General features: G+C 34.1%; 1 protein-coding gene across 15 annotated transcripts in view; it reads right to left on the reverse strand.

The window, feature by feature from the left end:
• NBEA (neurobeachin) overlaps positions 1–18,207 on the reverse strand; it is a 509,188-nt gene that overhangs the window by 94,576 nt on the left and 396,405 nt on the right. For all 15 annotated transcript variants that reach the window (XM_038174546.2, XM_072032602.1, XM_072032605.1 and 12 more), the window contains 3 exons: positions 8,218–8,335; positions 6,377–6,479; positions 479–594 (listed from right to left, as the gene is read on the reverse strand). In XM_038174546.2, coding sequence (XP_038030474.1) covers positions 479–594; positions 6,377–6,479; positions 8,218–8,335 — 337 coding nt within the window. The remainder of the gene's footprint in view (positions 1–478; positions 595–6,376; positions 6,480–8,217; positions 8,336–18,207) is intronic.

An 18,207-nucleotide genomic window follows, 5' to 3' on the forward strand; every position in this document is an offset into this window, starting at 1 on the left:
CATTTTAAATACCTAATCTGATATTATATTTCAGTTCAAAGAACTAAATGAGAAAAGATGCTGTAATCTAATCATACCACAATCCAGGTGACATCTGTACTAGGCAGAATACTGTTGTTATTCTGCTGTCTAGTTGCTGTTGCTGAGAATGATGAAGTAGCAAAATTACATTTTCCCATTATTATTTCCAGACACTCTCTGGCAATGGTTTGTTGACTCTAATAAAGCTTCAGACAAAGCTGTCAGCAGAGGAAATGGCAGAAGGAGAGCAAGGAACAGCCTCCACAACAATACATGAATCTAAAGTCTCAGTGATAGGTTGTGCATTTTCTGATAAAATTTAATGCGTGTGTTTCAGAATCTATCATAAAGCTGCAGCTGAATTCCAGAGGGATAAATGTATTCTATCAAGTCACGGTGCTTAAGACTTTGACAAACATAAACATATTATGAAGGATTAAAGAGTCAGAAGCCTTACCTGCTATAGTATTGAGGAACATCAAATATTCAAAGTTAGAGATCTCTCGTCTCTGCCAGCGCTGAGTCATGTTGGATGATTTATAAAGCTGTCGCGGAGTGGCCAGTGAGATTCTCCTAGGAAATATATTTAAAGAATGATTATTTTAAGAGCCTCATTAAATGTTAAGACGTAGGGCAACATTATTAGTGTGATTAATTTCAGATTCTCTCAGAGGGTTTTTTTTTTTTTTTTATCTCATTTAATGAAGTCAAGAAGATACTATTAACCGTATTTGAGAAATTACTAAAATTAAGATCTCTATTTTATTTTACCAGTACTACAGCATTGTAATAATTCAGAAGAATATATTTTGTGTTTTATTTTGTTCTGAATCTGGTTAAAAGACTGGAAATAAAAGGAACTGCAGACCTCCTGGTGCCTGTGTTGTCCAGCAGGAATAAAAGAGGAGTACCATTTCCCTGTTTCAAAAGGACATGTTTAGATAAGTTCATTAAGGTGAGTGATAGGTATTAAAGTGCCATATATTTCCAGTGCAAGGGTTGAAGATACTTACTCCACATGGTGTTCCTTCTCCATGGCCAGCTACCCATGATCCACTCCTATATCCCAGTAATCTACAAGATTTCTATTTATATCCTGATTTCTGAAAGAAACCAGTTTTATTCTGCTCACAAGTCCATCTGCCTGTCTCTCCAGACTAACTGATAATTTATCCAGAATTGCATTTCATTTAAATTTGGAAAGGGAATACAAGTATAAGATATTTAATTTCCACAAATTTTCTAAAAATTACATGATTGTACAAGGGAGAAAGAATCTACTGTGCCAAGGAATAGAAAAGCAGAAAACTGCAGCTCTTCCAGATATAATTTGACAACAGTGTTATAACCAAATACCATGCACCACATTACCCATTATATATGCTGTCCCTTGTTAGTAAAATAGAGGAAACTGGATTCAGTCACTAATGCACTAAAGAAAGAAATCTGCAACAAGCAGAAATGGCTTAACTGCTCCCAACTTGTTTCTAAAGAAAATTGTATTTGTTGAAAAGAGACAATGAAAATATTTGGAAAGAGGAAAAACTCATCTCCTCAGATACCTTTTTTTACAGAAACATACAATTTTAAACTGATCAAAATAGAAAAATGTTTATACTTGCTAAAAAAAAAAAAAAAGATTTCTGAAGTTTAGCCTATTCATTACTTTTATCTATCTATATTATATATAGATATTATATTATATATATGGCATGTGTATATATATATATATATACACATGCCATACATATACACATATATATGCATATACATACATATATATATATGCATGTGTATATATATATATATATATATATATATATATATATATATATATATCTCTTACCATGAGTAACTGGGTACACCTAATGCTTTCACCCCATGCTGGGGATACCAGCTTTCAGATGCCCACTAGACATACTAAGTGTATTATTTCAAGACTGAATGCTGAGTATTTTCCTAAAAAAAAAAGTCATATACAAGGTGTCAAACCAAGCATTGATTACAAAAATGTGGACCACCTACTTATAAATATATATATGCATACATGCATTATACCCTACTTCCAGATAAAAGTTATTGGAATGACTAGTTATCACAATCATATGTCTGAATTGTCAATGTCTAGGTTGTCAGTGACTGCTATGCTTACTCTTACAAATTGGGCATACAAAAGTGACTATGTGAGTCTATCTACACTTCTTCTTTTCTTTTTTTTCTTCTTTATATTTACCCTAAACTGCAGTGCATAATGTCTTGCCACCTATTTTACAGTAGATTTTAAGATGTCAGCAGTACATAAACTTTACTAGTACACAGGAGACGGTATTTTTTTTTAAAAACAAAACAAAACAAAACATTGTTTCTATAATGCTTCTTGTGAACAATTTCTGTTAACAAATATCTGAATGCAGGCATACATTATATTGCATTTTATAGAATTACAATTAGTTTTATAGTGGAAGCCTTAAAGTTGTATTGTTCCCAGTAAACTATGACTAATGCTACACACATATTAATAAATGCAGAAAATAAAAATACTAAAGAGATAATTAAATTTATAAAGCATTTCTGTCATAGACTTTTTGTTCCTCTCATAACAAAACAAACGTACACATCAGTACAACTTAGTAGATGCTTTTAGACTTCACCCAAGAGACTGAAATAAATCTATGAACTGTCAAATGCTAGACTTTGCATTTGAAAGCCTGATTTAATTGAATTCTACATAAAATCAAAATATACTAAAAAGGTTCCTCATTTGTTTTTTACCTAAAGTATTTGAAAAACTTGAAACTATTTCAGAAGAGACTAGAAAAAAATATGCACAATAAATTGGTTCCACAACCTGCTTGTTTCAGTTGACAAAGGCAGACCCACTGTTTTGTGTTTTGCTAAATCCACCCAACTTTGATAGAACCATTTCTCTGTTTCAATATGCCCTCAGAAATATGAAGATGCACAAATGTGTGTGCTTCCTTTGCTTCTTGGGAACTGTGAAGTACTTACTCAAAATGGAAACTGCAGAATTTTCCAAGTTTTATATGCCTTAAATATTTTTACTAAATGCTTCATGAAATTTTGAGGGAAGGCTTGTTCTACATGTGGAGCATGACCCACCCCCTTTCACAATCACTTTTAACTTATCTACAACCTCATACAAAGAATCTTATCAAAATTATAGCATCTGCATGATGTTTTGTGTTATGCTGCTCTTATACAGAAAAAATAAAAGGCTTGGGAAAAATCATAGGCTTCTGGTAAGACATTCGTCTGTATTTGCGTTCAATCAAAACTCTGGAAGGGGTTTTATGCTTTAGTGACAGTGATGAAATGATGTCGATAGCTACATCAGCCAAATTACATGTTTTCCTTTAGCAAAAAACTTCATCATTTGTATTTCTCAGCTTTAATAACTGAAGCTATTGTTTATCTAACACATTAACAGCCCACCAAAATTCAGACTCAGGTGCTAGCGCTTGTTTAATGGTGAAGTATGATAATGTAACTGTATCTTTTACCAATTATTTGATCCCTGTATGCTTCCAAAACCACAAGCAGCTCACACTTGTTTTCTGGTCTGTGACATTACCCTCAATAAAATTGCATCAGTAAATTACACCTGAGTCATTAAAACCCTACAAAGTGGTCTGGTAATAGTGTTGTAAAACTGAAAACATTACTTTACCTATGTAGAGATGAAGAAATAAATAAAAGTCAAATAAATACTGTCTGCCCGATTGATATGACAACATCAAAAACTACAATCAATGCAACATATTTAGGAACAATGAAATTGAATATATGGAGGATAGATAAATTTGATCACCAAACAAGACCAAACACTTCAACATGTGACTGATTTTAAGGATATAATTACTTTATAACTCTAAGTATAGTCTTGAATGCTTTGTTGAATAAAAGCATTAGACAGACAAAAATAGGGAAAGCCAGCAGATGCAAACTGGAGAATTACTCAAAACAGCTGCTCTCAAACAGTCTTGAGAAGATACCAGTTTGCCTACTTTCATTTCTCTGTATTAAAAGATTTCTCTTGTATTCCCCTATATTAGAAGATCACAAATATTTTTTTCCTTCCATCTTTGTAAATCATAGGATTTCTCCATAAAAATAGAAATGCACTTAAAGTCCATGTACTTAATCAAAACCCTTTAACTCTTTCAGATTATTTCCATCTTGAATTGCATTTCTTTATGACAATGTAATTAAATTTGGATAAAAATATTATCAAATTAAAACTAAGGAATTTAACCAAAACTACTAGAAAGATTTGTTTTAGATAAAATATTTTAAAGTTAAAATTTTTCAAGTTAATCTAAAAAATTGGGCATAACATATGATAACATTTTACTCAGTGTAGCAGCTCCCTGCGTAGATGCTGGCTACTCAGCATCATATCTGTTTATGATACAAATAAACATAACTTTAAAAAATTCTTGCTAGCATTCTGGAGCCAACTTATTCATGGGAAGGGAAACTATATTCTAACATCAACAAAATATTAACTACAGAGCAGTTATTGAGCCACATTTTTCCTCAATTACTCCACTGCAATACTACTGAAGGGTATGTAGACAGAAATAAAAGAAAAACCATGATTAAAGGGTCTTTATGGTGCATAAATCACAGAGCAATTACACAAAAACAAGAAAGTAGAACAACTTCACTACCATATGCCAGATTTATTCTGAAGGCTAACAAGCCCGTTTTTGATTCTAATTGAACCATAATCAAAAAATATGGAAATAATTGCATATAATATTGAAGCTGAAACTTTTCTGAATAATTATATATCAACAAACTTTTTCAGACAATTATTCAGTGAATAATGCACAAAGCATATGAATTTCAAAAGTTAAAAAATGTCACTATAAATATGAAATTCTGATTGAGAAATTTGCATATTGTTTGTTCCGGAACATGTGGCTTTTATTTTTTTTTATTTATTTCAGAAAAGAATACTATTATTTCCCATTTACAGACAACAATTCCTGTAATCTGAGTTTTTGGAAGAGCAATGCAAATATTAACAAGATGCACCTTCCAAAGAGATGCCTTAACTTCCTTGATCTCAGTGAAAACTTAAGAAACTTGGCAGTTTGCCTAAAGATTTCAGCACATTCAAGAGATCAAGCCTTAGGCATCATGAGTCTCTTAAGCTCATGACAAGGAATGATGTTCAGCTGGGAAAGAAATAGTTCTCCAATCCTACAAATGCTTTGACATTACAGAGTATTTCCACATTCTGCACTGGGAGATAATATGAATTTTTAGTTTGTAGAAAATGACTTAAAGAAAGAGAAAGACACATCCCAGACAACACACTGATGATTAAGTCATCGGCTTCTGGCCAAATCAAGCCAAACAGAGATCTGAACCCAAGGCACCATATTATGTGAATTTCTTTTCTGTCCTCTCTCTTATATTTATTTTTCTTTGATTTTGAATAGAAATTCAAACTGAATCTAAAAAAAAAAAAAAAAAAAAAAAAAAAAAAAAGGAAACATCACTTCTGGTGATTTACTCTCAAGAAAAATTTTACTGTCTAAACAGACATTACTAAGCAAATAAACAAAAATAAGGCAGCAGGAAATTTCACCCCACCTCAGTCAAGTACACATAAATACCATTTTCTCCATCAGTGAAATACAAATACTTTTATAGCACAGGATCTGACAATTACCAGCCTCATCTCTGACCATGGGTTGATTTGATATTGATGAGAGAATAAATAATGACTGTAGTTGTCCATAGTATGTGAAAACCTCTAGAACTGAATCTTGGTTGGTCTTTCCAAAAATATAGATCATCCATAATTTTGGAAACAGAGGAACAATCATTCTAACGAATGGAAGTAATTTGGAAAGTGCAAAGTAGGTTTTGATGAGCATTACTGATAAGCAATGAAGTAAAATGCATATACATTCATATAAATGGCCAGTGAGAAGTTATGTAAACAAAAATATTTTTTTTTTAGTAAACACAAAGCCTGGTCAAGTTTACTTCCATATCCTACATTCCAACCACAGCAAGGATGATCATTATTGCATACAGTTATAAAACCTGACTGAAAACTGGACTTTGAAGGTTTGGTCCACTTGGAAGGTGCTTATTTCCTTTAAAGATCACAAAATCTAATTTAGAATATTTTTACTTCTATTCTACAATAACAGGCCATACATTAAGTAAAGGGTATTATTTCTCAAACTACCCTAACAAAATAGAAAACCTAGAGTTTCTTGACAGGAATAATGTTTTAGTATTGACCCATATAATAATATAATTTATATAGTATAATAATCATAGAATTTACAAGTTATTTTAATAAAATTACCTGGCTTGCGGCAAACCATAGCTGGTTCCTACTCCAACACGTGGTAAGCTGTACACGACTTTTTTCACTGTTGCTTGGTCAGGAAAATTAAACATAACAGAAGCTAAATGAAGAAGAGAGAATACAGAGTAGTAAACCATCTTCAGAATTCTTTATCGTCACCACCAGGTATTAAAACACTTTTTAGATTTTATTTGGGAAGAGACGTCAGTTCCACTTTTATCCTCTGGGGTGTTCAAGTTAGAACAGATACTCCAGGCATGCACCATACCTATAGCATTAGCTGGTTAACATCTTTTGCTAACTCTCCACAGTTTGCATAAGGCCTGATTGAGGTATACCTCAGAGGAATTATATCTTATCATTAGCCCATATAATCTCTTATCAGGCTGGGAAGCCATTCAATAGTTTGCATAGTATTTGGTGCATTAACTGGTGCATTAAAACACATAGAACCAGAAATAGTTTAATTCCCTCTCCAGTTGATGTAAAAGCTTACATCAAAGTTCTTCAGGGCAAAAGACTACTGACTCACCTCACCAACCACTCAACTCTAATTTTAAGTAGCATATTTTCATACACAAAACAGAGTGGATACATTTACTGATCTGGTCCTTTTTATTTTAATTCAGTTTTAATTAGAAAAGGAAATTTCCTTCCCAGGACACTAGCAGAACATTGTAATTTGGATTTTTTTTTCTTTTACTCAATGGCATCTGTTAGAAAACCTTCTAATATACTAGCTGTACTAAACTTCAGCAAAGAAAGTCATTACATGTGTAAATTCTAATGGACATATCTGGGAGACTCCACTTATAGGAAAAAATGAATTAATGCCACTTATCGCCAGCTGTGAACCAAGAGCTCAGTGAGATCTCTGGTGGGCAAGAAATACTACATTTCATGTAAACAGGCAGTGAAATGAAGAACAAACCTGTAATGAACCTATGTAACATCCACATAGGTATGTATGATTAAGAAAGCCTCAGTTATAAGAAAAACTCACTAACACCAGGAAATCCCACGTGGCAACAAAACCACAAAAGAGTAGTGCCAATTCATGAGCTCATGGACAATACCTTCAGGTAAGCATACAGGACAGTTATGGTATTTATCTCCTATACATGGGAAACTTTATTTCTATCCATCTCCTGTAAACTGCCCAACTGACACCTATTTCTCCTCTCTGACAATTTAAGAGACCTTATAGTCCTAACTTGGTTTCTCTGAGTTGTGCCTAAGATGAAAGTCTGGAGGAGGTACTGTAAATACCCTTCACAGTAGTCTGGGCTCTGAGTAAGGAACTCATATCATTTGAAATATATGCATTTATGTAAGCTACATTTTTTTATGGATTGTTATGCTAATTAATAATAGCGGAAATTTAAAATTGAATATCAAAATTTAATTCCTAATTTAAAAAGTATAATTGCTAATTAAATAAGCAGTTAAAATTTAACCATTTACTCAGTTGTTTTTTTTTTTTTGCTTTTTTTTTTTTTTTTTTGAAAAACTTCTGTGGTTGTAGATGTTACACTAAAACATTTATTAAAAAATGAGGAAAGGGGGCAGATAGGAAAAGCAAAGGAAAATGTTTAATATCCTATTAAACATTTGAAGAATTTCTCAATTGCAATGATCTGCCTTTATAAATACATCTATCTTACTGCTGCACAGAAAAAAGTGAAATTGATTTACGTGATTGATTATAACATGATATACACAGTTGAACAAAAATATAATAACCACTTTACCAAAGGATGTACAGAGTTTAAATTCTGAGATTAATACTATGCAAAATACCAACTGGAACTTTTTTATGCAACAAAATAAAGACATACTTCTGTTTGCCATAAACACTTCCAAAGCTGTGTTCTGGAGAAGATAACGTCTTGAAAAAACAGCCCGAATCTCGCTGAACATCCATTTTCCATGAAGGCCTTCTGTATAGGCAAGGACCTTTAAAGAAATTAAAGGGTGACAGTTATTGGCAGAAGTTTTTCATGACAATAAACATAGTTAAGTTGTGCCCATCAGCAAAGTACAAGTAAGTTAACTGTATTTCTTTATAACTTAAAAACCATAAGGTAAAATATGAACTTGAAAGGTCTTAAAAATGCAATGAGGCATAGCTGTTACAAAAATATCAGTAAGAGCAATAACCCGATACTCCTAAGATGTATTCCTCATGAGTCACATTAACTTTTTTCCTCAAAAAAACACCAAACTTTACTAGCAAGCACAGGATAATGGACACAGTTGCAATTATACTTAGCTGTCTTTTCTTCTAACAGCGCACATGATAGAGTTGTCAGTTATATACTGGGTAACAGACTTACTTCTAAGGTTAGCTTGTGCTAAGTACAACCAAAACAATATATCCTGCTACTGATATCCATTTCAAACTCATAAGTTAGAACTCTCTATATTCCATTAATAAATACAGAAAATAGCTAGAACAATATGTCAAAGAAGTAATGTTTCTGAAACTAAGTATATTTGATATCCCAAGCCATGAAGAAAACTAAACAATTTTGTATTTTTGCATTTTAAATAATGTGAAAGTATTTTAAAACAAAATAATTAAAAATCAGCATTGCTTTTGCAGTTTGTCAGTTTCTTAACTGAATGTACTGATCCAGTATTAGATATTAAAACATTCAAATTATTTTTCACTCCTTCTTTGCTGTTCTGGATGTCCAGGAAAACAGACAAAAATACACAATTTAATTAGGTATCACCTTTATTAACCTCATCTGTGACTCATCATTACAGCAGCAGCATCTGGTGCAAAACAACTCTTCCCTAATCATCTTCCCCCATCATCTAGAAGGCTGCATTTAGCCCTCCACTTCTGCTCAGGTGGGCTTTGCAGACACCTGAGACCCTGACACACTTCTTCCTATGAGTACTAATTTTGGGATGGGCCCCCCCCAGCGCTCCACCTAATTGCATTTCCCAGGTTCTGTAGACTGAGCATTCCCCTAGGTTGCAGTTAAAAGAATATTTATTCCTGGTAACATAAAGAAATACAGTGGACACTGTCACTAAAGGGAAAAGCAACAGGAAGGTTTGACTGGATTTAATTTCTCTGTTCTCCATTATGTGCACAGAAACTTTTAGCATACCAGCTTGCTATGCTTTAGTCACTCAATTGAGGCCTTTACTTTCTGTAACCACGACCTCCCCCCAGCTTCTGAACAGGAAGATGTTAGGGAGACCATATGTTGCTGCTGTCATCTATCTTTCGTGCTTTCATGAGGCCATAGAATTTGTATTCCATCAGTTTTTCACTGATATATCTTCAAGTTGGTAACATCTTCATAAATGAAAAAGCTAATTTAAGTTTGTACATATTACATTAAAAGAGCTCCATGGATATTTATCAAAATTTTGTCCTCCATAGCTTTTTTCTCAAAACCATGATGAGTCTATTTCAGAGATGATAGTAACAATGGCAACAAACCAAAATGTGCTTTGGCACACTGAAAAGTATTCAAATGTTTGTTCTGTCTTTGATAGAAGCTAGTGAGAGGAACATGGTGAGCCCCCTGTACTGTCTACATAAGAAGACTTGGAGCTATATTGTGTGAGCTGTTCCATTCACCTCAGCTCTCTAAACTAACTAAACAAAGCCTTGAAAGGAAGGAGCTTGAATTCTTTGGAGGTCCTGAGATGCATGTAAGAGACTATATGCTCCCTCCATGCAGTCATGGGCTAGCTGTTGTATTACTACATCATATGCTAAATTCTTGCAATGGGAAATTAACCTTCATGTTAAAACTCTGAACATCATTTTCACTTTAAACTTTATTGAGTTCAGCTTCTAGCCACTGGATTTCATGACACCTTTGTCTACGAGATTAGAGAGAACCCTAAAATTAGATATCTTTTCCTTGTGTAGGTGATTACAGACTGATCTCTAGTTACTGTTTAGCTTTCTCTTTGACAAGCTAAATAAACCAAAATTTCTTTCAGTCTTTCACTGAGATCAGATATAGGATACAGCTGCTACTGTGTATGTGAAATTCAGATGATTAAGTACAAGTATAAAGAGAGTACATCCTTCTTCATATGTATTCCGCTGATGATACATAATTTTTGTTAGTACAATCTCTCTTAAGATACTAATAGGAAATAGGGAGGAAAACACTTAAGTTTCAAAAGACTAAGTGATGAGAACAGTCTCTCATAGAGGAGTCTGAAATGTACATAACTGTAACCAGATCTACAGCAGCAGCAGATTTGCCAAAGAATTATCTCCTTGACAAGACACCCTGTTTGAGGAATTCACTTTTTATTTCAAAATTGTTCCTAGTTATCCTACTTTTTTCTAAGGAAAAAAAAAAAAAAAAAAAAAAAAAAAAACATGTAATACTGACTACATCCTTTATATCAACATTCTACACCATTCACAATAATACATTTACAATGTCTTGTTATGAACCAGAGCTAAGTTATTATAGATCAACACTATCAATGTGTTATATGCTGATCATACACTGATTGCCTTTCCGTTCTTTCTCTTCTGTACAAGTATAAAACAACCATAACTTCAAAGATGTACATTTACACACACACCCTACCCATCCCTGCCCCCATCCCCTCAAATGAATGACTTAAGATAGCATTCCAGATGAGCCTAAAGCAGTAGAAAGGGTAGGAAATCAGAGGAAAGGAGGGAGGCTATATTTCAATTATTGTCCTCAATTACACTCTTAACTGTCTCTTAGTCCTACAAATATAACATTATCATATTGATAACAAATCATTTACTTTATTTCAGTAATTTTTTTGTATTTTCCTGTCAAAGATATACTACCATTTTTGTCATCTTCCAAAACATTAATCTAACCCTACATTCACACAATGCATTAATCCTTCTGTTATTAGGTATTAGGACCTAAAGTTTTTTGGAACTGTCTGCAGGATTCTTTCCTGTTATTATAAAAACAAAGATTTCTTCACTCAGAGGGTGGTGAGGCACTGGAACAGGTTGCCCAGAGAGATTGTAGATGCCTGGAGGTGTTTAAGACCAGGCTGGATGAGGTCCTTAGCAACCTGATCTAGTGGGTAGTGGGTGGCATCCCTGCCTATGGCAGGAGGGTAGGAGCTTGATGATCTTTGAGATCTCTTCCAACTTAGGCCATTCTATGATTCTGTGATAAAGTTATTACCCTCTTTTGAATTTGAATCCTTTAAAAGGAATTGTACTCTCTCTCTCTCTCTCTTTTTTTTTTTTTTTTCAGGATTATTTAGGACATAATTTTGCTTTTTCATATCATACATATGCGGGCCTGGCTATTTCATATTTCTTACAAACCACATATACTGTGTATTTCATTATTGAGAAAGAAATTGAAATATCCACTTTGTTTACCAAAGGCATAGAAATTATTACCCAGCTATCTGAAGCCACAATTTTTGTGTGCTCTATCCAATATTTTGATTTTGTTTATATTTGAAGGCAGTGCTCTTTGTTTTGATAGTTTTATGATTTTGTCTCCTAAAAAACAGTTGTGAAGATTTTTTGTCCTATCATGCATTAATGTCTCAAACTGTATGATTAAGCACAGAATTGTAGATAGATCCCTCTTCTTAATAAAATGAAAAACAACCAACCACATCTACATTGGAACTGAGCAAATTTTCATTTATAATATAAGATGTAATTACTTGGTTTAAAGCTTATTTCTCCTTTTAAAAACCTCTAATTTATGCAGAAATATTAGTATATTTTAAAGATAATAAAAAGTCCACTGGCCAGACAATAGATTGAGAATAAAATATTGCTAGGATGCACTCCAGTTAAAATAAAACTGTGACTCTAACAGCACAAGTTAACATTGTTAACTAACAGCTGAATTTTGAAGTATTACACTAACCAGAAGATGAGAAATACCAGTTTCCATTCTGTTAGTATCAGCTAATAGATCATTCCCACAGGAAAACACTTTCATATTGAGGTGTATTAGGTGTATTTTTGCAGCTTTATGCTGTATTTGGTATCTCACAGCACCGGTCACAGCAACACAGTTCTGGCCCTTTTCTTTTGATTACCATTTTTGGAATTGAACTAATCACAAAATCATGTATTCAAAGTTGCTTACTTCATAGTAAGAAAGTTCACTTCCCTGGCCTTTTGTAAAGAATTGTTGCTTATTGCTCAATATTTCTTCCTCCCCTTCCCCCTCCCCCTTTTTTCTTTTTTTTTTTTTTTTTTTAGTAGCCCTATTGGGTGTTGGGTGATTCATTAATGCCTCTGCCTGTTAATTTAAGTTACCGTTTTCAATGGGAATCGATCATTTATCTTTTAGAGCCAAGTTTCTGGTTCAGGGTATTTTAATTATAACCCAATTCCTCAATGAAAGTGCACATTGTCCTCAGCTGATACTTGTAACATTTGCCGACCTTTGCATCGATGAAAGAGCTCTGGCATACCCTTAGTTTAGATATCAAAATCAGATCTATCTGTTACCTGGCAACACTGGGTATTGTCTTTGCCATGTGGTATTTATTTCATTTTCTTTTTCCTCTGGAGATGCAAAAAAAAAAATAAAAAATAAAGAATTCACCCTTTTCCCTCCTTGTAAATTTAGCCCTCCTATTTCTTCAACTTTAATCTTTAAATTTCAACAAATATTAGCTCTGCATTTGCAAAGATTTTCCTTGACTGAGCAAGGGATGCTGAGTGGGATACTGTTGCATCCTGGTAGCCCAACCCAATGCAAACTTTCATGTTTTTATTTGATTCAAAGGCCTGCAGACATATGCTTTAAAGCACTTCATTCACAATCTGCCTCCTGATAAGTCCAGTAACCCAATAATTTATTCATTTCTCTCTCTTTTACAGTATATAAATGTTTTAAGTTAGGTGTTCAGAACTGTAGTTTTCAGCTAACTCAGCACATCTTCCTCAACACTGGCAATTATAGCTACAACTAATTCATTTATGCAGACTATGCTGTACCTCGTTTGTTTGTTTGTTTGTTTGTTAACAAAGCTTGAGAAGTTGGGTTTCTTCCAATACAAAATAAGCTCTTGTCATCCCCACATGTACTGGATTTATAGTTTGAAAAGAGTTTTTGTTAGTATTTCATTCTTCACTCATCATCAACAACTCTTGGAAGAGAGATTACCTGCAGAAGCCAACTATGACTATCTATCTCATGTGTCCCAAACTTGAACAAAAAACAAGAAGAAATCTTAGTTCATTTCAATTGCACAGCATTCCCCACACCTATGCTATCAAAAAGACCAAAAGCAAAGCATCCCATTTTTCCCTTAAAAAAAAGACTGAGGAAAAGGAAATGGGGATGGAGATGGAAGGATGGAAGGGCTGAGATTGTTTGGAAGAAGGGAGAAAGGAATATACCTAATTTTTCTGCCTTGGTTTTCCAGGATGAGGGAAAAACAAATTATTGCAAAAAACTCAGGGAAAACGAACAAACAAACAAAAACACTTTCATAGTTCCCCTGTTCTTATAGTTCTGTACAAAAGTGTAAGGACAATCACATTTTCATCTTCTCTTGATTTCTGGAAAAAGGAAAAACTGTCTTTCATACTATCTTACCATCAATTTTGAAGAGGAAGAGAAATAGTGTCTACTGGGTTTTTCATTATATATATATGCTAAGACTACACTAGATGGAAACAGACTCTTTTCAGTGGTGCCCAGTGACAGAACAAGAGTCAACTGGCACAGACTGAAGCACAGGAAGTTCCATTTGAATATGAGAGGGCACTTTACTGTGAGGGTGACAGAGCACTGGGACAGGTTGCCCAGAGTGGTTGTGTAGTCTCCTCTGGAGGTATTCAAAACCCACTTGGATGCCATCCTGCACAATGTGCTCTAGGTGTTCTTGCTTGGCAAGGTGTTGGACCAGATGATCTCCAGAGGCCCTTCCAGCCTCAGTGATTCTGTGATAAGGGTATCTTATTGTGTTAGCAAGAAGCCCATATACGTACCTTACTATAATACGGTCTCCCAGGTCTTTCTCACTGCCTTCCCCATTCCTTTCCCTAGGCTTCCAGGTAATGAGCTTGGATATGGTTTCTCATGACAGACTTTCTGTGAATTCAGTTATCAAGAAGGGAAGAGGTAGCTCTCTGTAATCTGCCTTGTCAAATGAATATTTAATTTTCCCTAAAGCTGAGAAAGTGTTTTTTTTTTTTGTCTGTTTTTACAATGAAATTCTATTGTTAACTAAAAAAAAAAAAAGTTTTTTTTTTTAGTCTGACACTACCCTACCCTACCGTAAGAACAACAAAATATAGTTGTAATAGCCATGAACTGTCAAAAAGGTTTCTGATTATGTATTTTTCCTCCCTATCATCTGGTGGAAACTATATTTTCTACTTTCTGTATAAAGTGAGCTATCAGGTCTTTAGTACTTAAGAAAAAATGCTAAAATACAAATTTATATATGGATAGGCAGGAAAGAAGAAAAGAGATGCAAGAGAAAGGAATAAAAAACAACTATCATTGTAGGAGAATCTGCTACCTTTCATTCTATTTATTTTTCAGGCATAAAGCAGTTAAGTTCATAATAACCATATCATAACAGCCTGATAATCATAAACTTAATGGAACTTATCTAGCACATTCCCCAAATCCATGTGTTACTGGATGTGTCCCATTTTACAACCTCAGCACTTAAAAAGTAGCTATGTGCCAGTAAAATGTGGAGTAATTCACAAAACAAACCATAGTGAATAGATATTTCATCATAGACCTGTCTAGAGCTACCTACAAAAACATGCTTATGCACCTGATTCAGTTACATGAGGCATTCATAAAACAGGTTAGCATTATTGTGTGCTTCTAGAAGTTACAAACAAAAGAAAACAATTACTGAAAATCATACTCTCCTCTACTGTTAGGCATTTGGATTGCCCTCTTTCAAGTGCTTGCTAACATCACTGCTTCAAAGAAACTGCAAAATTCTGAATGGCAGACTGCACGATTGCTTGTTGTATTCTAAACACAGACTGAAATGAGAGACACTGATGGCATGGAACCAGTCTCATAGAGTTTATGAAATACTATACTGAGTAAGCAGCATACCATTTAAAAATATTTAGTGAAGTACTGAGTAAGATCAAACTTAAGATTTTGCAGGAAAGATATGCATACAGTGTAACAAGGGGTATGACCTCTCCAGACGTGTAAATGTATAAAGAAAAAAAATACATCTATTAAGCAATTTGAAAAACAGGTAAGTTCAAATGATGATGCAGCATGCAGTTGTTTTTCTGAAATGGGAAATTGAAAATGTAAATAAATGGAAAATGAATTTAATACCCTGATGTATTTATTATCCTAATGTTTCACTGACTTTTAAATGTTTTTTCATATACCCTTGTAGCCTCTGTAAGATCATCCTGTCTAGTCACATTAGAGTAAACACTTCTGCACCAATGTGCCATACTTCCATTTTTTTCTTAGCATGCTCCTTAGCCTAGTAATACTTTCTCAATTTCTCCTTATATTTAGCTCTCTACCCCCCCTACTAATGGCATACTTATGTGCAAAATATTTCTTTATTTGTAACCCCTAAAAGCTTTACTCCAAACAGTTCTTGTGATACTATGTTCTGCAGGATGAGTGGAGCACTTATGTGCTATTATAATTTCTCAGTCCACATCAATTTTAAAAATCTTTTTCAGACTTTTTTTTTTAAATAAATGTTGGCACTCTTGCTTCATTTTTCTCTTCCTCTTCAGGGATCTAAAAAATGCAGATATTATTTTTGTGGTTTTGGGCTTTACTTCCTTGCCAATTTTTCTCAGATTATACTTCTACTTCCAATGTTTTTCTAAGCTTTCAAGAGGCCCCTTTTCTTGAAAGATGAGGTTCTGTTCACCCCAACTTTTTATATATTTGATTTCTATGGTCAGCATACTGCTTTAGTATCCATTAAAACAATGTCCACTCAGCTGACAGTAACTGATGCTCTTATTCCCACATTCATTTTCAATCATCTGAAAAATTATTTGAAGTTAGCCCATTTTCAAGCCATTTTCCTCTTTTCAGCGGTAAGATTGTTTTACATGTTATTATTTTGTGTTCTAGGAAACTAATGGAAAAGATGTGGGGATTTCTTGAGAAGTAGCAGCAGTAAGGTCAATGGAGTAAAAAATCCCCTGCCCTTAGGTATGGAAATGCTGTTGCTAAATGTTAACATTCTGATCAAAATAATCCAAAGAGAATATTTTAAGTATTCTAAATGCATTATTTCTAACTGTTCTGCTTCTGCGAAACACAAATACATGGTTTTTAAATATAAGAGTAATTGCTACTGACATGGGAAGATATTACCTTTGTCAACACAGCATTCTGAAATAACAATTTTTATCATTCATTTTATGGGCATTACATGTCTGTGTACTTTTGCATGGTTTCCCTTCTTCACTATGTACAGACTGTCAATTTAGAAAACTCCTGGAATGCTGGCTATGGACTGCAATTCTTCAGAAGAATATAATCAAGAAGATATAGCAGACTTTACTACCTTAGAAAAGGTAGATGGAGGCATTTGCAAGCTCTATTTTCAAACTAAATTCCAACAATTACTGTTTTAAGCAGAAGTTGCAGTTGATTTAAGAATTCTAAAAGCAGGAATAAAACCAACTATGCTAGCTGGGCCAACAATGTACATGAAGAAGCAGAGGATAAATATATTCTCATGGAATAGAAAGACATATTGGAGCACAGCCCAACTCAAAAGACAAAGGTTGTGGAAAAAAATATAGGGGCAAAATACAAAGTAGAGAAGCACAATTAGTTCTCATTATTAATGGGATTGAAGCAGATTGTGCCTCTCACCTCACAAGCTTTAAAATGATTTTGTGTTGACTTTGGCAACAACGGAAAATTAGACTTAACTCTAGTGAGAAATCTTAAGAGAACTGCTGTTTCCATTTGGAGTCTATATACAGTGCTTTGAGATTAATCCAAACAGGCTGGTGGTGATCTCAGTATTTACACTTAAACTGCTCTGAGCAGTTCTGCCTCAGCATCATATACTGTGAAATACTTTTTTTTTTTTTTTTTTTTTCCAAGTAGAACTGTGCAAATTACATTTTTGGTTGAGTGGACAAGCCAAAAAATAACACATAAAATTGATATGATCTGAGCAAAAACACCGAACTTTTTTTCAAGATTATAAATGAAAAGCTTGTTTTTCTGTCAAATGGTTCATTTTGGACCTCCTTAGCAACAGTAAACAATAGAAAGAAAGCACTTGTCCTTTTCACAGATCCAGGGAGAAAGCAATGCTGATAAAACGCCTATAACTGGTAACAGAAGTTGTACATTTATTCATTGAAAAGTCACTTGACAGAAAAATTCAGATTTATTTAACTTGAAATATTGGCGGATTTGACAGAATTTTTCACAGTATCAGCTGAAGAAATTTGCAGGACTAGATTTAAACACCAGTGTGAAAACAAAAAAGTCCTCTGTTGCTTAAAGTGAAAAGTTGGGATAGGTGTTCAAATTCAGCTTCCTTCTATCTTAAAGGCATTTGAACCCAAATCACACCCTTCCTGAACAGTGCTGCCTGCTCGAGCTCACTGCTGTGCTGGATATGAGCAGCTCACAGCTGGAAGAGTGGTCCAGGATGAGCATCATACAAGTGAGCAGGGAGGAAGTCAGCTGCCTCAGCTGTTGCTGCTCCAAGGAAAGGCAGCAGCAAGCAGCTCCTGGCAAGCTCCTACACACATATCACTGATCAGAGAAGCTCCCTGATTCCTGCCACATTCCTGCAGGGATTGCGATGCAAGCATTGCTTGTTGGTCATAACTTGCCAACATACTAGCAACCTGC

The sequence above is a fragment of the Anas platyrhynchos genome, chromosome 1 (assembly GCF_047663525.1).
Source record: "Anas platyrhynchos isolate ZD024472 breed Pekin duck chromosome 1, IASCAAS_PekinDuck_T2T, whole genome shotgun sequence".
Classification (NCBI taxonomy): Eukaryota; Metazoa; Chordata; class Aves; order Anseriformes; family Anatidae; genus Anas; species Anas platyrhynchos.